This window comes from Camponotus vicinus, unplaced genomic scaffold (genome assembly GCF_025532165.1).
Source record: "Camponotus vicinus isolate PSW18456_S1 unplaced genomic scaffold, iyCamVici1.0 SCAF_8, whole genome shotgun sequence".
NCBI classification, from domain to species: Eukaryota; Metazoa; Arthropoda; class Insecta; order Hymenoptera; family Formicidae; genus Camponotus; species Camponotus vicinus.
Genome location: NW_028141980.1, coordinates 6,450,526 through 6,476,302, shown reverse-complemented (window position 1 = coordinate 6,476,302; position 25,777 = coordinate 6,450,526). Strand labels below are relative to the sequence as shown.

Below are 25,777 nucleotides of genomic sequence, written 5' to 3'. Positions count from 1 at the left end.
TCCGATTAGACACAGTACAATTGGACACAACTGGCTTTCATTGGCTAATCGTGCTTGATCGTGCTACCCTAGGCATCGGTCGATATGATTGGCTGTGTCTAATCGTACTGTGTCTAATCGGGTAATCCCCTTTCTCTTTTGGCTAACCTCCTTTATAAGTATTTTATCGAGAGTCATCCACTTTTTACAATGGCTAATCGCATAAGGTAAGCATGAATATAAATACATTATATATATATATATATATATATATATATATATATATATATATAAATTTTATTAATATACAAATAATAGATAATATTGGTTAACCTTTATTTTAATCTTTTATCGTAATACACACATTATATGTTGCACGCGTGATACATATTATAAGAAAATATTAAAATAAAGATAAACCAAAACGTTATCTATCATTTTTATAAAAATATTTTATAATTTATATTATATATTTTCACTTCCAATAAAAGATAAAAACAAAAATTAATCACTTATCTATCATTTCTATAAAGATATTTTATAATTTATTATTTTATTATTCTATTATCTTAATCTTTTATTATAATGCATATGTATTGCATGCACAATACTTGGCTAATCTTTATTTTAACCCTTTATTATAATACATAAAATATATGTTATACGCAGAAATACATATAGTTATTCATCGCAATAATTAATGATTATTTTAATCCTTTATTATAATACATTTGTATTGTGCACGCAACATATAGCAATATAAATGCATTACAATAAAAGTTAACTAAATATTGTGCACGCAACAAATATGCACAATAAAAGATTAAAAATATATAAAATAATAAAATATTATAAAAGATCTTTATAGAAATGAAATAGTTTATCTTTATTTTAATTCGTTATTGTAATATGTATATGTTGTGCATGCAATACATATGTATTACAATAAAAGAATAAAATAAAGATAAACCAATACGTTTTCTATCATTTTTATACAAATATTTTATAACTTATATTATACATTTACAGTTCCAGAAACGAAAAAGAACCAGCAATTAATGATAATGAAACTCACAAAAGGTAAGCAATGATTATTAATAATATCTATAAAGATATTTTATAATATAATTTATTATTTTATATATTTTATTTCAATCTTTTATTATAATCTTCTATTATATATGTTTCACGCATGATACTGTTTAACTTTTATTTAAATGTCTTATAATTCATATATGTATTATACATACAAATACATATAATTACTCATCGCAATAACTAATGATTGTTATAATACATATATATTACTATATGTTGCATGCGCAATACAAATACATTATAATAAAAGATTAAAATAGACCATTAAAATTAAAACTAACCATTAGTTGTTGCGATACGTAACTATATGTACTTCTGCGTATAACACATATATATGTATTACAATAAAAGATTAAAATAAAGGTTAACCAAGTATTGTGTGTGCAACTCATATGCATTACAATAAGGATTAAAATAATAAAATATATAAAATAATAAAATATTATAAAATTTTTTATAGAAATGATAGATAACAATCTATTATTTCATTATAAAAATGTTTTATAATCTATTTTAATATTTTATTATCTTAATCTTTTATTATAATGCATATGTATTGCACACACAATACTTGGTTAACTTTTATTTTAACACTTTATTGTAATACATATTGTAATACATATATATAATAAAAATATAGAAATATATAATAAAAATAGATGACAAAGAATTAATTTTTATTTTAATCTTTTATTGTAATACAAAAATATTTTATATTGTACAATATATTTTATACATTTCTATTTTCAGATCTAACGAAAAGGAAAATGAAGAAAATCCTAAAAAGTAAGTGTAACACATTATATTATTAATACATATGCGTAAGAAATGATAGATAACAAGGGAATAAAAATTTATTTTACTATTTTTATTGTAATTCACTTATTGTAATTACTTATTTTTTATTGTAATTCATATTTGTGTTGCACACACAATACATATATGCATTACAATAAAAGATTAAAATGAAGATTAATCATTTATTATCTATCATTTCTACTATCATTTCTAAACATATTTTATAATATATATTTTATATGTTTCCATTCTTTCAGAACCTACAATATGGAAGAAATGGAGCCAGAAATTGAATTGTCGTCCTTTTTACGTGTTGAGGCTGAAGCGGCTTTAAAAGAAAATATAATACTTAAAAAAAAAATACAAAAATTAATGGAAACACAAAAATTAATGGAAACACAAAAAGAATCGCCGCCACCAACGATGGCATCACTACCACCGCCACTGCCGCCGTCAACGTCGTCACCGCTGCCATCGCCGTCAGCGTCGTCACCGCTGCCACCGCCGCCGTCGTCACCGATAACGACAGCGGGGCAAGTAAGAGGTAAATAATTTTGAATTATATAATTGGCACGTTAATTATAAAGGAATCAGCTAAATGAATCAGCTATGTTAAAAGTTAATAAATCTATTACATTTTCAGATTTATGAATTTAACATTGCCCAAAGTATTTTTAGCCTTCTATAGAATTAAAATTTTTATTTTCATGAGTTTTTGTGTCGTATAAATTATATTTTACAAAAGAAATTTTTAATTCACAAATAATTATTTTTATATTTTAAAAGGCTAAAAGTATTTTGCGTAATGTTAAATTCATGAATCTGAATGTACATATATTAAAATTAGATTTATTAACTTTCAATATAGTTAATCCGTGCAGTTCTTCTTTAAATATTATATTCAAATAAAATAACATTAAAATATTTCTTTTATTGTAGAACAACCGCGTGCACGATGGGCTAGAGCGGGACGGTAGAGAGGACGAGCCCGAGGCCGAAGTTCCAATCCAAGAACCTCAGCCCGTTATAGAAATAATATTTTTAATTTTTATTAATATTTAAATGTGTATGCGTGTGCGTGTGTGTGTGTATCATCATAACATAGAATATTTTTTATAAATGTGTCTTTTTGTTTTTTCTTTCTATGCTTTGCACAAACTACTTTTTATTTTTCATTTCCTTTTGCAAAGCATAAGCTATTTTTAATTTTAAAAATTTAAATATTCTACGTTATGATGATATAAAAATATGTTTGTATATGTGTACATGTGTGTGCGTGTGTGTATGTAATATCATCATAGCATAGAGTATTTATTTTTTCTTTCTATGCTTTTGCATAAACTACTTTTCATTTTTAATTTTCTTTCGCAAAGCATAAGTTATTTTTAATTTTGAAATTTTGAATTTCAATACTCTATGTTATGATGATATAAAAATATGTTTGTGTGTGTGTGTGCGTGTGTATATGTGTGTGTGTGTGTACATCATCATACATAGAATATTTTTTTTTATAAATGTGTTTTTTCGTTTTTTCTTTCTATGCTTTGCATAAACTACTTTTTATTTTTAATTTTCTTTTGCAAAGCATAAGCTACTTTTAATTTTGAAATTTAAAAATTCTATGTTATGATGATTTCTTTTAAAATCGCTTCAGCCTCAACATGTAACGATGACGATAATTCAATTACTGACTCCATTACTTCTTCCATGATTAGTTTGTGCGTGTGCGTCTGTGCGTGTGTGTGTGTGTGTGTGTGTATCATCATAACATAGAATATTTTTTATAAATGTGTCTTTTTGTTTTTTCTTTCTATGCTTTGCATAAACTACTTTTTATTTTTCATTTCCTTTTGCAAAGCATAAGCTATTTTTAATTTTGAAAATTTAAATATTCTACGTTATGATGATATAAAAATATGTTTGTATATGTGTACATGCGTGTGCGTGTGTGTATGTAATATCATCATAGCATAGAGTATTTATTTTTTCTTTCTATGCTTTTGCATAAACTACTTTTCATTTTTAATTTTCTTTCGCAAAGCATAAATTATTTTTAATTTTGAAATTTTGAATTTCAATATTCTATGTTATGATGATTTTTTCTTTCTATGCTTTTGCATAAACTACTTTTCATTTTTAATTTTCTTTCGCAAAGCATAAATTATTTTTAATTTTGAAATTTTGAATTTCAATATTCTATGTTATAATGATTTTTTCTTTCTATGCTTTTGCATAAACTATTTTTCATTTTTAATTTTCTTTCGCAAAGCATAAATTATTTTTAATTTTGAAATTTTGAATTTCAATATTCTATGTTATAATGATTATATCAATTGCAATAAAATGAGCATTATATTTTTTCAATGCCATTGCTAGAGCTGTGATGACTATACCAGAACCACTACCTATTTCTAAACAAATCACAGGTTTCATCGCATGCAGAATGTCTAAATCTTCTTCCAAAGCATCTATTAAAAGATACGAATCCTCAGAAGGATCATAAACTGTCTTAAGTTCTTCATCTGATAAATTAACTACTGGAGTTTCCATAAAATTTACGGTGAAAATTGTAAGAAATTTCTTTTATAAAACTTGCAAAGTAATCAATGTTAAGTAATAACAATCCGCTGCTTCAGCTCTATTTGACATATCCTATAACAAAGAGAATAGTTATGCATAAAAAATAATACTCTTCGCAACTTTTGTATGCAACTTGTAGTACATGATAGAAGCACAATTTTTTATAACATTCCAATAATTATATATGAAAATTGAAAATGATTTTCAAAATGTTCAAGAATTCTTGTAAAATAGGTAACAATAAGATATATATGTTGCTTGTGTAAGTAAATCGCAATTTTTTATCGTTACAATTCGATGAATAAACATATATTTTGCAATAAATAGTACATACTGTGAAAGAAATATAAGAATAATAAATATTCGTAAATTAATTAGTTACATTTAAAATTATTATTGTTTCTCAGCTTCCACTTTGGCTGGCTCGTCCTTATCCGACTCAACAGTAGTACTACTATACACAGAACTATTATCTAAGAGTGTTTTTCTCTTAGCAGTGCTCTTTTCGATAGCTTGATGAATTTTGTTTAATCGCTCTTGAGTGGTTTGTAAGATGTTGCTAACAATAGTAATTTTGTGCTTAACATTAATAAGTTTCTTTACATAAGAATCTGTCTCTAGCGGATATTGTAGTGCGTCGTTAATTCTCTGAAGTTCCTCTGTTAAGGATTCAATCCGCTGCTTCAGCTCTATTTGACATATCCTATAACAAAGAGAATAGTTATGCATAAAAAATAATACTCTTCGCAACTTTTGTACGCAACTTGTAGTACATGATAGAAGCACAATTTTTTATAACATTCCAATAATTATATATGAAAATTGAAAATGATTTTCAAAATGCTCAAGAATTCTTGTAAAATAGGTAACAATAAGATATATATGTCGCTTGTGTAAGTAAATCGCAATTTTTTATCGTTACAATTCGATGAATAAACATATATTTTGCAATAAATAGTACATACTGTGAAAGAAATATAAGAATAATAAATATACGTAAATTTGCAAGAAGAAACGCGAAAAATAAATGTTACTATTATTGCATGCGCGCTGAAAACAGAAAACTTGACGTCACCTTGTGGCGCGAATTCTCTCGTCCAGTTGATCCACCGTAGGTTTCAAGAGACTCATAAGACCTTCCGTTAATGCATCCCGCGTCGGATTTTCGCAAAAGTCATCTATCTTGTCGTCGATAGATGTATTGTCACTCGCTGTGTCCACGTCCATGTTATAGCTGTAGTGAAGTAGACACTACCGTGTCTCTTGATATATATATATATATATATATATATATATAATCTGAAATAATAATATAGATACAATCTAATCTAAATATATAAATGTTATATGTATATTATTATTTTATATAATTACCTGAAGTGACACACTTAACCTTTTACAACATATTTATAAGCACCGTTAACGCCACAGAGCGCTACTAATGCTGCGTCGCGTGAATCACTGCTAGCGCATTCTTGTGGCAGACGTTGGAAACGTATTTCTGTATTTTCTTTGTTACGTTAAGAGGAGTTGATGACGACCATGACGACGTTTCTTAATCGAAATTTTCACATTTCAGACTTTGCATCATGATATCTCCGTTTACAGAGCACGTAGCGCAAAAATAAAAACACTTTTATTATTTAATTTAAACCCAAGCTATCGATTAATTCTACTAAGAACTCGATCCGTTGAGCGGTTATATGAGAAATAAAAATATCGAGTTATACTCTCAATCCGACTCGCGTAATAATACACGGAGTGCATTTTTTGCTTACGCTGGGACTTAGCAAAGACACTACCGTGTCTCTTGATACTCCTATTACCCAACGATTCTACCTACCCATAAATTCCCACATAATATCCATTGCACCCCATGCAATACAGACACTCTGTGCTCATTGCTACAGACCTATATCTATCATAAGGCCTTTAGCCACTTGCCCCACTTGCATAAGAAATATAGCTAGAATATTTCGGGATACACAACCTCCAACCGTTTCCATAAGTGAAGAAAGAACCCACGAATCGTAAGAACATGCAATCCGAAATTAACACAGATACGTTGGCTCATGTAGTACATGAGGAATGGAACAGATATCTTTGCCAGAAAGAAAATTTATATTTTTGCCGTACGTGCAAAGATCGCGACATCTGTACCCATCGTCTTGTTCAAATCAAATACCACAGTATATCTAAATTCTGCCCTTTGAACGATTTTCGCGAATTCGAATGTTGCATATGCACGACGAAAGTATGCCGTATAACTCCTATTACCACCTGCACTGAGCAGTGTTTTCTAAATTATATACAGGAGGAACGCGAACGCGAAAACAGTGACAAAGAAAATAGAGAACAAAATTAAAATCCAAGAACCAAAATTCTGTCATCACGATGGAAACTCCAAGCAGCACTACTTGTAATCATTTAATTCATGGCCTCTTAATTCATTTTCCTAAAATCCATGAGGCAAAATGTAAAAAGATCATATTTTATAAAAGACTTGTAGAATCTCGTGTAATACGCATGTGCTGTTCTTGTCATAGACTCAGCCGACTCAGAGGCCAAGCCTCCTTAACAGTCTGCCATTGGATTACCTCTGGCAATCTTAACTTCGCTGCATGCGAATTCTGCAATACTACTCTTGAAACTACTCGCTCTATCTTTAACTGTTCCGAATGCGTCTATACTTATCTCGAAAGAGCCATAATTGAAAGAAAACGTGGGAGGAACATAAATGACATAAATGCCTTCGCCTATTGCAGAACACATAATCAGGGTCAAATTTCCTGAATTCAAAGATGTGTCTACCAATTAAGGCCAAGACACCAGTCCACCCACTGCTCGACAATACTTTGTTCAATAGTTTAAACATAAGATGTACCATAACTTTAACACACGATGTCATGGGTTCCGAAGACCCTTACATAATCTGCGCTCAATGTTATAAGCCACGAATTTATAATAAGGTCTTAACGCAATATCTACATGCATTCCATTTTGGAAATGTGCCAAAAATCGCCTGTCGGATATGCGGAGGGAAATGCTATCAGAATAAACCACTTATAGAATGCTCAACTTGTACACGCGCATATTACCAATTCCTCCAACACGTATCTGGAGAGGAAGAAAATTGTAAACGATTAGTAGCTCTAATCGTAAATTCACAAACTCTGAGAATCGAATATAGCGTTCCTGAAACAAATCTTGACTTAGAAACTAGAGACGATCTAATAAATCGTATAGAATCACTATAAGAATCTTAACATTAATATTAAAGCATGCATAATGCTTACCTCCATTTGAAGAAGCCTTTATTATATACACTCATATATACCATATTTAGAGGAAAAAACGCATCAGTCGTATATAATTGTTTAACAAATACATATTAATTACTTTGGTGGCAGCGTACATATTTAAAATAATATAATTAACCATTTAGAGTATATACGTGTATGACTCGGGAAAAATAATAGAAATAAAAAATTAATATATATATATATATATATATATATTAATACAAATAAAATATTTTGGTGGCAGCTAATTTAAAGAAATAATCCCACCACGATAAAAAAAAAAATAATAATATATATATATATCCCACCGCAAATACATATATACATATAAAACTAAATAACTTTAGTGGGAAATCTAACGCTTAAGGAAAAATAATAAAATTTTAGTGGCAGCGGTGTATTATGTTAAAACAATAATCTCACCGCAAATGAATACACATATATATTCCATATACTCTAGCAGTAATCATAAGTACTAGTTATTACTCATGTAATCATATAATACAAAAATATATATATATATATATCTTACGTTAGGGATCATTATTTCAGACATAATGACGTCCCTTATCCTAATAATCTTACTAAGTGAAGCATCCGCTTTAATTGGATTCGATTGCGGAGGACAAAACCTCAACGTCACTACAGTCTCTCTTCTTGACGTTGGCGAATGTGACTTAAAAATTCGAAAGCCAAATACATCTAGTGTCCATATCCAATTGTTACAACTATCTGACTACAGTCATACTGAAGTTATCCAGTGCAAGATTGAAATTTCAAGAACTATTTTCCATTGCGGAATGCACTCACACATCTCAGCCGTTCAAAACGGAAAAGCCGACTATGTCCATGAAACCGGACATTCCCAGTGCTTGCGTATGTTTCAAGACGGGAGTATAACACTCGCCGAATACGTTTTAATCCTTGGAATCAAGGTTAATCAAACGACGTACCGAAGTGTCACCCTTAGGGGACGATTGCAAGTCGACGGATATTGTAAAGGAGCACAATATTCCGATCCATATGGAACCTGGGACAATGTAGTTGTCCAAGCCGCTGTAAAAATTACTTTGAAATCAGCCTACGTACCAGTGCAAATAAATACTGGAAAAATTAAATTAAGATCAGGAACGGTATGCAATCTTGCTGCCGGTTCTTGTCTAGACGCCGACGATGGATATACTTACTGGAAACCCGTGCCTACAGATACATGTAATTTTCAACGATACGATGTCCTTTATGAAGGACCAGCAAACAAGATCTTCGAAGACAGCTCTCACTCCGATTCTCCAGTAATATACAGCCTAGTAACTCAAGAAATTACCTTTGCTCTTATGAAGACTAAGGAACTTCCCCTGTGTGGATACACACTGCTATGCACGGAACATTCGAAACTATTCATCCTAGAAGTAAAGCCAGGAAATACGTTCGCGAAACAAGGAACCATCGCCGTTAATAATTTAGACATCTTTACATATATGAATTCCAAATTCGTATACATCGAAAAACACGTCAAACAGCAAATGACATCCCTATATAATAACGTCATTTCTCAAAAATGCGAACTAGAAAGACAAGTAATAACAAATGCTTTATCTTTCGCCGCTCTCCAACCAGATGAATTCGCCTACCGGCTGATGAAAGGCCCTGGATACATGGCCGTCACTGCAGGAGAAGCCGTCCACATAGTTAAATGTATTCCTGTGGAAGCAATGGCAAGAAGAACTGAAAAATGCTATACCGAACTCCCTGTTACTATAAGAAATAATACTTTCTTCTTAACACCTAAATCTAGAATTATCACGGAGCTCGGAAATGAACGAGAGTGCAGCATGGAACTACCCACCTTATACCGCATAGAGGATACCTGGATACAGCTTACACCTACGATTCAAGTCCGACAAGTATCGCCTGAACAATTTAAGCCTATGGCCTCTTTAACATGGAAGTATCTCACTCCCGGACCACTAGCCGTGAGTGGAATCTACTCCGAAGTCGATCTAAAAAAGTTAAGAGACCACATTATGTTTCCTGCCGAGAAACCAGGCCCTAGCATTATTGAACACTGTGGCTCGAGGACTAACGGGCCACAGCGTCAATACTGACGGAATATCAGTGTATAATTTACTTAATGAAGATTCTTTAAACAAAATAGTCGAGAGCACCGCCTCTCGAATCTGGAGAGGATTCGTTAACTTCGGATCTGCGACCGCTGGGCTCGTTGGAATATTCATGATCATTCGTATAATCAAATTATTAATCGATACTATAATCCATGGTTATGCCTTGCATACAGTGTATGGTTGCAGCCTACATCTATTAGGAGCCGTATGGAGCTCCCTCGCAAATCTGCTGCTCCATCTGGCGAAGGAACCCCCTTCCCGGAGATCAAAGGAAACTAACGGACACCAATCGGACAACGACGGAACTAATGTCACAATCAATCCAACCGCGGAAGCAAACGCACCTCCAGAAATAATCACACAGCAACCTCGACCAGTTAAACCGCCGAGGACATCAAAAGCTGGCAACGCAGAAAACGCCGAAGAGGTGAATATTCAAAATCCTTACACTAACCTAAAGAATCGCTTGAACACAATAGATGAGAATATCTAACTCCCTCAAACAAAATCCTCTGAAAACTATCGGATTTTGTCTTCATTAGGGGGGAGGTGTTACGTCCCGCAACAAAATTTTTATTTTTATTTAAACACGCAAAAATTGCCTCTATAATATTTAAACTGTAATTCTACCAACGAACATATAAATCTTAATCCCACCGAGTAACATATTATTGTTAATATAAATTAATATTGTTAATTAAAATTCCATCACGCCATCTATTGTCACCAATATTTTTTTATTATAAAATCTCACCGCGCAATGTAATATCACCAATACTTATAGTACATCAATATCATTCCGCCGCACGATATACTATTGTCAATATCTCCGAAAATAATCTTTCTTTGTTAAGCTAGCTATACATAACATAACCTCACTTAGGACTGATAGAAATAATTTTAAGTGTTTGCCCACATATAGTATCATCCGCATAAAAATTACCTACTTTACCGACAATAGGCAAAATCACCCACACAAAAGTTACCGACAGTCGATAAAGTAAATTCCTACTTTACCGACAGAGTAAAAGTTACCGACATAAAAGTTACCGACGGAAGGTAAAGTAAATTCCTACTTTACCGACAGAGTAAAAGTTACCGACAGAAAAATTACCGACGGTCGATAAGGAAGTTTTCTACCTTACCGACAGAGTAAAAGTTACCGACAGAAAAATTACCGACGGTTGATAAGGAAGTTTTCTACCTTACCGACCGAGCAAAAGTTACCGACAGAAAAATTACCGACCCATGATAACACAGTTACCGACGTTACCGACTGAGGATAAAGTCATTTCCTACCTTACCGACAGTGAAGACTGTCCATACCCACATTACCGACAGAGGGCAGCGCCATCTCTGGTGTAGCGATGATACTAACTTCACCGACATATAAGAGAATACCTCTTTCATTAATATGTAATCCTGATACACAAGAAATTTTACAAATCAAAAACCAAAAGACTTTATATACATATATATATATTTTTGAACATGGCTCGGCACCGACTACATGTATATCTAATTATTTCGGGGCCTAAATTATATCAAAAATCATTGATTCCAGATTAACTCGAAAAATACTATAAATAAAAATCTTATGACAATTTTCCCTTAAGGAGCATAAAAAGTCAGACAGACACATGTATACATAATTATGAAAACTCCAATACTACTAATTTTATAAACGAAGTTTTAAAATATAATTTTCCGTATGCGATATTATGAGTCATCATCACATTCCAAACTAAGACTATGGAATATTCCGCTCGAATATTATTGCACAACATTACGTAACATGATGAAATAATTAATTATCATTAAGTAACAAATGAATTTATTGTTATTAAGCGTATGCAATAACCTCCATTTATATATTAATCCACAAAAAATCCGTTCAAGAGAACATTGCGCAACATAACGAAATAATTAACTTATTGTTAAACATTAATATTAAGTACATGCAATAATTTTTATTCAAGAACCTAATAGATATAAATATAATTTTTATTCAAGAACCTAATAGATATAAATATTAAAAATAAAAGCAAAGAATAAAAATTGTTGCACCATTTACTGAAATAATTTATAGTCTTTATATACTTATATCCCACCGCATAATCATAAATACTTATGTTAAAATAATTGTAATTATAATAATTATGATGTCAGAATTTATTAACAATATTTAAAGGCATTTTCCATAATAATACATAGAGACAAAAATGAACTTTCGAACGGAGCATGCTAGAAACTCCGTTGACATTTCTACAGCTAGAGCTTAAAAAACTACATTAGAAAATATATGCATATAAACTGCAAAGAAATTCTGATGGTCTAATAATTATTATAAAACTTGTGTCAAAATACAATGCAACCAGTATAGCCGATTCTATACTGACCGCTCCGTCACCCCCACTACAATTCTGAAGAGTCCCACCATCTACAAATTAAACTACGCCCAAACTACGCCCAATTCCTGCGGCAACGCCCAGCAGCGCGCGCATCTTCCCCACGCTCGTGCCAGCGGCGCGCGCAACCAGCCCGGAGAAGGGAACCAATGAGCGACCGCGCCGCCCACGCCGAGGCGCGCGCATCTTCCGAGGCGCGCGCATCCGTCACGTCAGCGGGAGCCAATCCCAAATCATTGCGCAACAATCACGTCAGAGAAAACCAATCACCCGTTGACAACGCGGCACATCCCTCGAGGCGGACGCATCTTTCGAGGCGCGCGCAGCCAGAAGCAGAGGAGGGAACCAATCACTGCTCGACTCCCTCCACGGAGAAGCGCATCTCCTACTATTGGGACCGTGTGCAAAACTGGGACTGACGACTATATAAACCCGTGCAGAGCGGTCCTCCTCGCATTTGGCCCAACGATATTTACAATGATAACTTGGCATTTGGCCCAACGTTTTCAACACTTAACTACTGGCATTTTGCCCAACGATATTCACAGTGTTAATACTTATATCTCCGAGATTTTGTACGTGTATTCAGTTAATAAATTCAGTGACTATTGAACATTGAGTTTCTCAATCAAACTCCTGGACTGCAACCTCCATCCCGAACTGTCACTGAGGTAGACGGTATCCAGCGGAAGGAAGCAGCATCCACTCATCAGCCTAGTGAAGGGAAGCAGCCTTCACACACTAGGACATTTCAGACACTGGTAAATATCCGGCCACTTGTCATTAATCTAACCTTTAATTTCTACTAACAACTAAATTCAGTGAAACAGTGCGCGACAATTCGGGAACCTTACCTTTGATTACCCGTATTCCTTAATCCAGTTATTCAACTTAGTAAATATCATTTCCAATTGGAAAATTTATCTGGGACTTATCTCTTTGATAAGACGACGCGATAGACAGTGAGCGAGTGCGAAACTGCAGCGGCAGGTCGAACCCAAGTCTGGCTCGGTGGAAAAATAATTATCTTGAGGAATTTATTCCCATGATAGAGGTTGTTTCTCAACCTAGAGCTGGTGAGGCAATAGAAAAAATAAGCGGCCTCCTGTCAATCGACGTTTGAGTAGGCGAAAATACAGTTTTCGATTAATAGGCAATTATCTTGAGGGATTTATCCCAATGATAGAAGTTGACCTTTTGATCTTGGATTGAATTTAGCCTTAACTTCAAAATACGAGATACATCCCAGGATTTAGAGACAATACACTGGCTTAGTTTTGAATCATTATCACTACTTGCAATTATAACCTAACCTTACGAGGTTAATACTAAGCCAGCCGTATGATAGGTGGATACCTTGTCAGCGTATCCAAACTCCTGATTTTTCCTCGAATCCTCTTTCGATTTTCAGAGAATCAAAATAAAATAAGAATCTTTTTGAAACCAAGATAACACATTAACATTTCAAACAAATAAATTCTCGATAATCCTAATTTACCATCAGTTGGTAATTTTTCCAATAGTCGTCAATCAAAACTTACCATCGGTCGATAACTTACCATCAGTCGATAACTTACCATCGGTCGATAACTTACCATCAGTCGATAACTTACCATCGGTCGGTAAAACAGAAAGTGACGCTAACCATCGGTCGGTAAAACAGAAATCTAACTTACCATCGGTCGGTAAAACAGAAACCTAACTTACCATCGGTCGGTAAAACAGAAATCTACATTACCGACGGTCGGTAATTTTCGGGAGTCAACGTTACCAACAATAAAATTTTTTATACTAATCTTTCTATTTCTGCCGGTCTATACTTCTATCAACTTTGGGGACATCTATCTGACTATACTCGGGATAACAATTATAAATTGAACATTCATATGGAATTCCCTTTTTCTTTTTTTTATTAACAGGTATCGGGTATTCTTAAATTCAACTTTACGCAAAAGTAAGTGACTTCAAAATCACCAAAGTCTTAAATACTAAATAGACAGGTTTATAATTGGTTAATTAAACGACAGATGGTCCGAGTGAGACAAGGTAACTTCAATACCCGTCGAAATATTCTACGCCGTGTGAGACGAAATAGGCAAACGCGACGTACCTTCTTCCCTATCATCACTCTTGAGAATGAAATCATTGCACCAGTTCCCGAGATCATCGACTTAGAACCTCAGTCACCTATCCCCATAATCACTATTGAGGAAGAAAGCCACGAAATTATCCCAGTCCCACATAATCAATATTCTCCCTCCAATCTAGTAGAAAGAATTACCGAAGATAGAAGCAACTGTTCAACCATCTCGTTAAACTCCGACCAGGCATCCATCCCTGGACCTTCAGTGGATTGGAGTCAGAGTCCAGAGACTGCTTCCATCTCGGGGACATTCCAACATCTTGACACCGTACCCCTATACAACTACTATCCCGAGGAAAACAGCCTATATAGTCCTCCTAGCTATTCCCCCGTGGCATATGAAGACCCAGACCCCTTTGAGCCCTTAGAGATTTCCTTAGCTTCCCCAGAAAGACCCATCTCAACCATAAACATCGAATATTCTTACTTTCTACCAGAATTGTACGGTTACCCGAGGGAGGAATAAAAGGATATTCAAATTTGTAAAATAAAAATATATATATATACTTTGAACAAAACAAAATAAACTTATAAAATTTAGTATGAATGTTTATTCACTCTCCACCTAGAATCCTCTCTAAGCACAATAGACCTTCAATCTCTCGGCGTCCCAGGGTATAGCCGGCCTAGCAGGTTGCCCTAAAACAAATTGAGAGATTAATTGCGTCCAACTGGGAAAGTAAGACTTCCAGACCGGTCCTGAGGAACTGGGGACGTAACAGTACTGAATTTTTCCTTTTGTAGTTATTATTTAATTTAATATATTTGTTGTTAAAATTTAGTCTATTAATATTTGATTTACCATACTTATTTTACTATTTGATTTTCTTCATTACTATATGGTTATACACATTTGTAAAATATTATACCTTTTTAATTACATTAATACATTAGTTTTGATTAACTAAAAATTTTTATAATGATAATAGATTTTTGTATAGATTGATGTTTTTATGTATTTTATGTTGAGTTAATTTTTCATACGGCCAAATATTATTGGATTGTTATTTTCAGCTGCTGGGACTTGGAATTCTTGCTACTTATTTATGACGAGCTGTCTTATATTGTTAGGAAGAGGATATATATATATATATATATATATATATACAGGGTTATAAAAAGTGTGTGAGTATGAATTATATTTTAAATGGGTTACTCAATAATTCTTATAGTAACTCTTCTGATACATTTATTATAATTTTCAGGTATCAAGACTCTGGGAAAAATTACTTTATAATAGTGAATATATATATATCTAGTATTTTAAGCTTCGTGCCGACAAAGTGTCGATTTCTAATAGTTTAAAACGAGCAACAAATTCAATCTCTTATATATTTCGATAGTATAATGCTTACTGATTATTTTAATACCAAAAAGATGCGAGCAACAAATTCTTTGAGTTACTTTCCTCTTGTACAAATGAATTTCATCGTTCGCCGATACTTATGATATGTTGGTTCTAATTAAATAATGTAATTTTTACAAATGTTTTTACACTATTTTGGAGCACAAATATAGCACAAAATTAATTTTATAAATTTTCTTTTATTATTGATAATTTTTTTATTAATCTTTTATATTAATATTCCTTCTGTGTAGACTTGCTTTCAGGATATTTGTTGGCATTTTTGCCATAGGTTATGTCTCAATTCATCCAAATATTAATTTAATTATATTTTTTTTTCAGGTTTCAAAATTTGTAATAGCTGCATTCCACTTACGTCAGTCCAGTTACATCGTCCATCGAAGGGATCCGTATAGGGCAGTAAGATCAATGGTTAAAAGATTTTAGGTACGTATTGTTTTATAATTAAAGGTGCTTTTACTTAGTCTTTAAATAAATTGTTTCTAATATTATTTTATAATTTCCAGGAGAAGGGTTATGTTTTATGAGGTGCTTGATTGGTCCATAAATATTTCCGTATATTATTGTAAAGGGGATTTTATGGGATTTTACATTGTAGTAAGTATAGGTACTTATATGTACGTATTTTCCGTTATGATATTTTTGCTCTAACAATATAAATTACTAGAATTTAAAAATAGAATTTTAAATTGTCTTCTTTTTGACTAAAGGAATTAATTATAATAGTGTTTTATAACACAGTTATGTTCACTTTTCTGTAATTAATTTGAAGTGTATAATTATTTTGCATGCACAATTACTGCAGGTGTAATATAGTATATTTTCTAATTTTTCGGTTACATATATATATATATTAATAGATATTTGAAATGATAATTTTCTGCTAACGTTCATATAATGATTTATATGAATTTTGTCGCGAACACCTTTAACACAGTTTGCATTATGCAAAATTATTTTTAATAACACGATTTCAAATCTATTTCTTTCCTGAATAAAGTTGATTAATAATCAGTGCAGAAATATATTAATTTTATTCGATTAGCATATTTCTGTAAATCCAGCTATTCAGTTAGCACTGGTAGTTTACTAGTATTTTAGTTATATAGGATAACTAGGTAATATGAATATCGGCAAATTACATATAATATATATATATGAATTTATAGTGAATATATGTAACATTTAAAAATTATATAAGATGAAAATTTCTTGATGTTATACTACAAAGTAATATTTAAAATTTTTGTTGCGGGACGTAACGACATCAAGAACTCCATCATCTGGTAAGTACATCTTAAACCAATTAAATTTTCTTTGCTTCCTAATACTTATTAATAATTAATAACATACACAGTCGCATGCTACTTGACTGTCATTTTCTATATTTTAATTCCTACCTTCAACTATTCATATTCCCATATCCACACACACAATTTATTTAAATCATACTTCGAATTGGAAGTCTTTCATGGGATCTATCTCTTTGATAAGACGACTCGATTGACAGTAATTAGTAAGAACCTGCTTCAGCAGGACAAATCTAATTTAGGCACGGTGAAAAGGCAATTATCTTGAGGAACATATTCCAATGATAGAGGTTTCCTTTTGACTTGGAGCTGGTGAGGCAAATAAAAGATTAGCGGCCTCCTGTCATATCGACGTTTGATTAGGCAAAGATACAACTTAAGCCCGGTTAATTGACAATTATCTTGAAGCTGCGTCACTAATGATGGAAGTTGTCCTTTAATTTTGGAGCTGTCTGATGTAAACCACGTCAGGTTGAATCTAGCCTTGATTTCAAGATACGAGATCCATCCCAGAGATTAGTAACGATACACTGGTGTTACGTCCCCAGTTCCTCAGGACTGGTCTGGAAGTCTTACTTTCCCAGTTGGACGCAATTAATCTCTCAATTTGTTTTAGGGCAACCTGCTTGGCCGGCTATACCCTGGGACGCCGAGAGATTGAAGGTCTATTGTGCTTGGCAGAGAGGATTCTAGGTGGAGAGTGAATAAATGTTCACATTAAATTTTATAAGTTTATTCTATTTTGTTCAAAGTATATATATTTTTTATTTTACAAATTTGAATATCCTTTTATTCCTCCCTAGGGTAACCGTACAATTTTGGTAGAAAGTAAGAATATTCGATGTTTATGGTTGAGATGGGTCTTTCTGGGGAAGCTAGGGAAATCTCTAAGGGCTCGAAGGGGTCTGGGTCTTCATATGCCACGGGGGAATAGCTAGGAGGACTATATAGGCTGTTTTCCTCGGGATAGTAGTTGTATAGGGGTACGGTGTCAAGATGTTGGAATGTCCCCGAGATGGAAGCAGTCTCTGGACTCTGACTCCAATCCACTGAAGGTCCGGGGATGGATGCCTGGTCGGAGTTTAACGAGATGGTTGAACAGTTGCTTCTATCTTCGGTAATTCTTTCTACTAGATTGGAGGGAGAATATTGATTATGTGGGACTGGGATAATTTCGTGGCTTTCTTCCTCAATAGTGATTATGGGGATAGGTGACTGAGGTTCTAAGTCGATGATCTCGGGAACTGGTGCAATGATTTCATTCTCAAGAGTGATGATAGGGAAGAAGGTACGTCGCGTTTGCCTATTTCGTCTCACACGGCGTAGAATATTTCGACGGGTATTGAAGTTACCTTGTCTCACTCGGACCATCTGTCGTTTAATTAACCAATTATAAACCTGTCTATTTAGTATTTGAGTCTTTGGTGATTTTGAAGTCACTTACTTTTGCGTAAAGTTGAATTTAAGAATACCCGATACCTGTTAATAAAAAAAGAAAAAAGGAATTCCATATGAATGTTCAATTTATAATTGTTATCCCGAGTATAGTCAGATAGATGTCCCCAAAGTTGATAGAAGTATAGACCGGCAGAAATAGAAAGATTAGTATAAAAAATTTTATTGTTGGTAACGTTGACTCCCGAAAATTACCGACCGTCGGTAATGTAGATTTCTGTTTTACCGACCGATGGTTAGCGGCACTTTCTGTTTTACCGACCGATGGTAAGTTATCGACCGATGGTAAGTTATTGACTGATGGTAAGTTATCGACCGATGGTAAGTTATGATTGATGACTATTGGAAAAATTACCAACTGATGGTAAATTAGGATTATCGAGAATTTATTTGTTTGAAATGTTAATTTGTTATCTTGGTTTCAAATAAATTCATATTTTATTTTGATTCTCTGAAAATCGAAAGGGGATTCGAGGAAAAATCAGGAGTTTGGATACGCTGACAAGGTATCCACCTATCATACGGCTGGCTTAGTATTAACCTCGTAAGGTTAGGTTATAATTGCAAGTAGTGATAATGATTCAAATTGTTATAAACTAAGCCAGTGTATTGTCTCTAAGTCCTGGGATGTATCTCGTATTTTGAAGTTAAGGCTAAATTCAATCCAAGATCAAAAGGTCAACTTCTATCATTGGGATAAATCCCTCAAGATAATTGCCTATTAATCGAAAACTGTATTTTCGCCTACTCAAACGTCGATTGACAGGAGGCCGCTTATTTTTTCTATTGCCTCACCAGCTCTAGGTTGAGAAACAACCTCTATCATGGGAATAAATTCCTCAAGATAATTATTTTTCCACCGAGCCAGACTTGGGTTCGACCTGCCGCTGCAGTTTCGCACTCGCTCACTGTCTATCGCGTCGTCTTATCAAAGAGATAAGTCCCAGATAAATTTTCCAATTGGAAATGATATTTACTAAGTTGAATAATTGGATTAAGGGATACGGGTAATCAAAGGTAAGGTTCCCGAATTGTCGCGCACTGTTTCACTGAATTTAGTTGTTAGTAGAAATTAAAGGTTAGATTAATGACAAGTGGCCGGATATTTACCAGTGTCTGAAATGTCCTAGTGTGTGAAGGCTGCTTCCCTTCACTAGGCTGATGAGGAGTGGATGCTGCTTCCTTCCACTGGATACCGTCTACCTCGGTGACAGTTCGGGATGGAGGTTGCAGTCCAGGAGTTCGATTGAGAAACTCAATGTTCAATAGTCACTGAATTTATTAACTGAATACACGTACAAAATCTCGGAGATATAAGTATTAACTTGAAGATCGTTGGGCAGAGTGCCAGTAGTTGTTAACTGTAGTTGAATGTTGAATATTGTTGGGCCAAATGCGAGGAGGACCGCTCTGCACGGGTTTATATAGTCGTCAGTCCCAGTTTTGCACACGGTCCCAATAGTAGGAGATGCGCTTCTCCGTGGAGGGAGTCGAGCAGTGATTGGTTCCCTCCTCTGCTTCTGGCTGCGCGCGCCTCGAAAGATGCGTGCGCCTCGAGGGATGTGCCGCGTTGTCAACGGGTGATTGGTTTTCTCTGACGTGATTGTTGCGCAATGATTTGGGATTGGCTCCCGCTGACGTGACGGATGCGCGCGCCTCGGAAGATGCGCGCGCCTCGGTGTGGGCGGCGCGGTCGCTCATTGGTTCCCTTCTCCGGGCTGGTTGCGCGCGCCGCTGGCACAAGCGTGGGGAAGATGCGCGCGCTGCTGGGCGTTGCCGCAGGAATTGGGCGTAGTGTGGGCGTAGATTAATTTGTAGATGATGGGACTCTTCAGAATTGAAGTGGGGGTGACGGAGCGGTCAGTATAGAATCGGCTATACTGGTTACATTGTATTTTGACACATATGTTTTATAATAATTATTAGACCATCAGAATTTCTTTGCAGTTTACATGCATATATTTTCTAATGTAGTTTTTTAAGCTCTAGCTGTAGAAATGTCAACGGAGTTTCTAGCATGCTCCGTTCGAAAGTTCATTTTTGTCTCTATGTATTATGGAAAATGCCTTTAAATATTGTTAATAAATTCTGACATCATAATTATTATAATTACAATTATTTTAACATAAGTATTTATGCGGTGGGATATAAGTATATAAAGACTATAAATTATTTCAATAAATGGTGCAACAATTTTTATTCTTTGCTTTTATTTTTAATATTTATATCTATTATGTTCTTGAATAAAAATTATTGCATGTACTTAATATTAATGTTTAACAATAAGTTAATTATTTCGTTATGTTGCGCAATGTTCTCTTGAACGGATTTTTTGTGGATTAATATATAAATGGAGGTTATTGCATACGCTTAATAACAATAAATTCATTTGTTACTTAATGATAATTAATTATTTCATCATGTTGCGTAATGTTGTGCAATAATATTCGAGCGGAATATTCCATAGTCTTAGTTTGGAATGTGATGATGACTCATAATATCGCATACGGAAAATTATATTTTAAAACTTCGTTTATAAAATTAGTAGTATTGGAGTTTTCATAATTATGTATACATGTGTCGGTTTTACTTTTTATGCTCCTTAAGGGAAAATTGTCATAAGATTTTTATTTATAGTATTTTTCGAGTTAATCTGGAATCAATGATTTTTGATATAATTTAGGCCCCGAAATAATTAGATATACGTGTAGTCGGTGCCGAGACGTGTTCAAAAATATATATATATGTATATAAATTCTTTTGGTTTTTGATTTGTAAAATTTCTTGTGTATCAGGATTACATATTAATAAAGGAGGTATTCTCTTATATGTCGGTAAAGTTAGTATCATCGCTACCCCAGAGATGGCGCTGCCCTCTGTCGGTAATGTGGGTACGGACAGTATTCACTGTCGGTAAGGTAGGAAATGACTTTATCCTCAGTCGGTAACGTCGGTAACTGTGTTATCATGCGTCGGTAATTTTTCTGTCGGTAACTTTTGCTCGGTTGGTAAAGTAGAAAACTTCCTTATCGACCGTCGGTAATTTTTCTGTCGGTAACTTTTACTCTGTCGGTAAAGTAGAAAACTCCCTTATCGACCGTCGGTAATTTTTCTGTCGGTAACTTTTACTCTGTCGGTAAAGTAGGAATTTATTTTATCGACTGTCGGTAACTTTTGTGTGGGTGATTTTGCCTATTGTCGGTAAAGTAGGTAATTTTTATGCGGATGATACTATATGTGGGCAAATACTTAAAATTATTTCTATCATTCCTAAGTGAGGACTTAAAATTATTTCTATCATTCCTAAGTGAGGTTATGTTATGTATAGCTAGCTTCTTAACAGAGAAAGATTATTTTCGGAGATATTGACAATATTATATCACGCGGCGGAATGATATTGATGTACTATAAGTATTGGTGATATTACATTGCGCGGTGAGATTTTATAATAAGAAATATTGGTGACAATAGATGGCGTGATGGAATTTTAATTAACAATATTAATTTATATTAACAATAATATGTTACTCGGTGAAATTAAGATTTATATGTTCGTCGGTGGAATTACAGTTTAAATATTATAGAGGCAATTTTTGCGTGTTTAAATAAAAATAAAAATTTTGTTGCGGGACGTAACATACGTTTGTCGCAGTCAATTTTTCTCCGGGAATGTGAAATCTATCTTGGCTATTCGTTATTAACTTTATTACGTGGTCTCTCTCTGTTCCATTTAGATGTTCTAATCGTAGAGATTTTATTATTTCAACGAGTCGATCCTTCATTTTTCTTTCAGTGACCACCAAACACTTGGAACTTGCAGTATTAATTTGTTGATTTTCGTCATGTTTTGATTTACGTTTTCGCATAAATTTATCTATGATCTCTTGAGATTTGTTTAACAAAGACGTGGAAATTCTTGAAGACGGTCTGTGTCCTTTGAGACCTTTAATTTTTAATTTTTTATTTTTACGAGTCGTCGTTTGAACTTTATTGAGGAGATTTTTTAGAGAAATTTCTAATTCATTATCATTATTTTTTGAAAACAATTCAAATTCCGGGAATTCGATATCAAAGGGTGATAAAGAATTGCTCCCCTTTTTAAAATAAGAAGGTGTCGAATTGTATAACGAGGTTTGGTAACTTCCCTCCTCACAATTGACGGAGCTAGGATTTTCTGTCGAGGTTTGGAAATTTCCCTCCGAAATCCTGGAGTTAATTTCCCCTGGAGAGGTCTGGTAATTTGCCTCTTCTAGGATTTTTGAATTTATTTCCCTGATTTTTTCTTCATGGTTATTTTTATATTTAATTTCTTTTTTGTTTTCCTTTTGGTTTAATATCTCTTCTTTATTTTCATTCAGTATTCCATCAATAGTAGGATTATGTTGATGGTTTTCATGTTCAAATTCCGCTCCATTTTTGCAATTTGCAGTTTCCTCTTCTTTCTTCTTTTTTATTTTTATTTTATTTTTATTCTTATTTTTTATTTTATTTTCTACTTGATTTTGTATTTCTTTATTAGTTTTGTTTTGAGATTCCTTGATGCTAACTTCATTTTTATTTTTATTTTTGACTTCAATTTCCATCTCGCCCTTATAGTTGAGCTCCTCAGTCATTTTGTTAAATGCCTTATGTTTAATTTCTTCCTCTATACGGACTGATTTTTCTAAGTCGTTTCGGTCTTCCAATGTAGATTCATGGTCGTCAAGCACTTCATTTAACGGTTTCAAGCGCAAGATCGGAACTTGCACTTCCTTTTCTTCGTCTAGGGTGCTTACGATGTTTAAATACGCTTTTCCGGATGTATTTTCGACAATGGTGTCCCCTAGAATCCCGTGCGTTAATTCTAATCTGGGTATGTATCCTACCTTTATTTCTGGATTTTTTATCCTCACATAAAATAATGACTCAGATCGTGGAACCACTACGATCATCTCCAGCGTAAAGAAAGGTATATTAATTTCAGATGCAATCAGGCATTCCTCCGCATAATCTATTTTCGAAAAAGTTTGTTTAAAAAATTCATTGCCTAATATTCCAGATTGCGGAATTGGGAAATCGTTAGATACAATATGAAAGATGACTGGTAGTTCAAAAAGAGTTAATACGATTTCACCGAGGGTGTAAACAGGATAATCGTTTATACCATTTAATTTTAATATATTTCTGTAATTAACATTAAGTCCCTCAGGTGCGAAATTTTCTTTGATAACATTAGGTCCAGATCCTGTATCTAACATAAGAGTTATGGAAGTCGGCATATCTTTAACGTTAACCCGGACAGTAGGCACTAGACTTTGCTTGTTGAGATTTACTGTCACAGGCTGTACATTTATGTTATTACTTCCTACTTGGCCACTTGAGATTGTGAAGGGTGTGAGGTCTGCCCGGCCCCCTGCTGCACACCCGACGTCGAGGGGCCCTTGTAGTTTCCCTGACTATTTTCCTTGCGACGGTTGTTACTCGCGATACGTAATTGACAATTATCGAGTAGATGACCTCTGTCTTTGCAATATCGACAGAATAAATCGTTCGTAGGCGCCGCTTGTTGATTAATTTTAGAACGACATTTTTTAGAGGTGTTTCCGAATTTGTCGCAAGTTTGGCAAGTAATTCTCGGTTTATTTTCGAGGTTTCTCTCTTCATTTTGTTTTTTCCAGCAATTATTGGCGGAATGCCCTGGCTTATCACACCACTGGCAAATTACAGAGACTTTATTGGGTTGACTATTAGTATTTTGTCGACAGGTTTTTGCATTATGTCCTGGTTTTGAACATAATTGACAGGTGACAGCTTTTTCCTGTATTACGTTTATCGTTTGTCGAGCTTGAGGATCGCGAAACCGACATTTGTCAGCACTATGCCCTCGTTTTTTACAAATCTGACATATTAATATTTCCATGCCTAGATCAGATTTATGGTGATTTTGTAGTGAAAATTGAGAAAGTTTTCGACAATTGTTTGCTACATGCCCCTCTTTGAGGCAGATTTGGCACGTTTCCCGCAATCGATTAGTAGGTAATACTTTTGTTCTGTTTGAGTCATTGCTCTGTCCCTGTCGTAAATCTGTCATTACCCGCAGTTCTCTTTCTCTCCTTAAGGCATCGGCGACCGTTTCTTGTACATCTAAATCCCTCGCTATTCTTTGTTCGATTTCGGGCTTAAGCCCCCTTATAAAACATTTACTCATGTCTTTTTCTAGCGATGTCTTAGTAGCTTGGTCCGGCAATGTATTTCCGGGTCCTCTATACGCCTCTAATATCTGTTTTCCTAAGATCTTGACGCGGTTAGCGTAAGTAACTACATCCTCGTCATTTTTCTGATAAATACATCCTAGTTCTCCTTGGAGTTGATAGACGGTTTTTACCGGCCCATAAATTCGTTTTAAATAGGCAGTTAGTTGCGATACTTTATCAAAATCTTGGTCTTGAATCGTTCTGCTGCTTCACCTACTATTCGAGTTCTTAAAATTTTAGTAAACTGCGGTTCGGCTTCCTTAGGAAGCATTGATTTTGCTTCTTCGCAGCCTTCAATAAAATAGTTAAGCGGAATGTTGCTGCCATCGAAGAAGGGGACAGCGTCAACCGCATATTTCAGTGTGGCGAAAGGATTTTGTTGCGCCATGATTTTAGGGTTTTCAGGATAATTTTCAAAGTTATTACTATCAACTATTTTACTTATACTAGCGTTTGCGGCGGTAGATTCGGAATCGTTGGAAGACGGCTCAGGCGAATCGGCAATTTGGGTATTTTCAGTTAAATTGGAAGAATTTTCCTCAATAAATTGGACTTGTTTAGATGTCGCTTTAGGGGTAGATGTGTGTAAAGGAGTAGAAATAGCTCGAGTGTTTTTTGGTTTACTATATCGCTCTAATGCAGTTTTATAAAGATCTTCTATTTCGTCTTTATTGACTTTACTTCGAGTCCCGTCACTTATTCCGATTTCCAAGATCGCACATTTCAATCCCGGACGAGCCCCCAAAATTTATCAGTATGTTACGTCCAGACCCTTAAAAGGTCGGGCCGTATGGAAGGACGCAACCTACTTACCCGGTGACACACTTTTCGGGCGTGTGTATAGATCGGGTCGAGCGCACTGTCAGGGGCCTGGCACAGGTCAGTGACCAGAATGGTCCCTTTAACTCTGTGAGTGTCCTAGGCCGTTACGCTCGTCGGTCCCTTTTCGGTAAGAGAATTGAATCTCTTTTACTCGGGACGG

The 25,777-nt window shown here is 34.2% G+C and overlaps 1 protein-coding gene, 1 long non-coding RNA gene and 1 pseudogene across 3 annotated transcripts; 1 reads left to right on the top strand and 2 right to left on the bottom strand.

Annotated features, from left to right (window-relative positions):
* Positions 1-1,741: 1,741 nt before the first annotated feature.
* On the top strand, positions 1,742-2,244 carry LOC145975627 (uncharacterized). The gene is made up of 2 exons (XR_014440026.1): positions 1,742-1,863; positions 2,133-2,244. It is a non-coding gene; the product is annotated as an uncharacterized LOC145975627 (long non-coding RNA).
* Positions 2,245-4,848: 2,604 nt separating this feature from the next.
* LOC145975625 (SNAPIN protein homolog) lies at positions 4,849-6,237 on the bottom strand. Of its 2 annotated transcripts, none has more exons than XM_083106219.1 (3): positions 5,830-6,237; positions 5,531-5,754; positions 4,849-5,158 (listed from the first exon to the last, which is right to left on the bottom strand). In XM_083106219.1, the coding sequence occupies exons 2-3, from the start codon at positions 5,680-5,682 to the stop codon at positions 4,849-4,851; spliced, it is 462 nt and encodes a 153-aa protein (XP_082962345.1). In that variant the 5' UTR covers positions 5,683-5,754; positions 5,830-6,237. The 2 variants fall into 2 exon arrangements, with proteins under 2 accessions (XP_082962345.1, XP_082962346.1); XM_083106220.1 differs by having other exon boundaries at positions 5,531-5,717.
* Positions 6,238-23,864: 17,627 nt separating this feature from the next.
* LOC145976024 (uncharacterized) lies at positions 23,865-25,183 on the bottom strand (annotated as a pseudogene).
* Between the last annotated feature and the right edge of the window lie 594 nt (positions 25,184-25,777).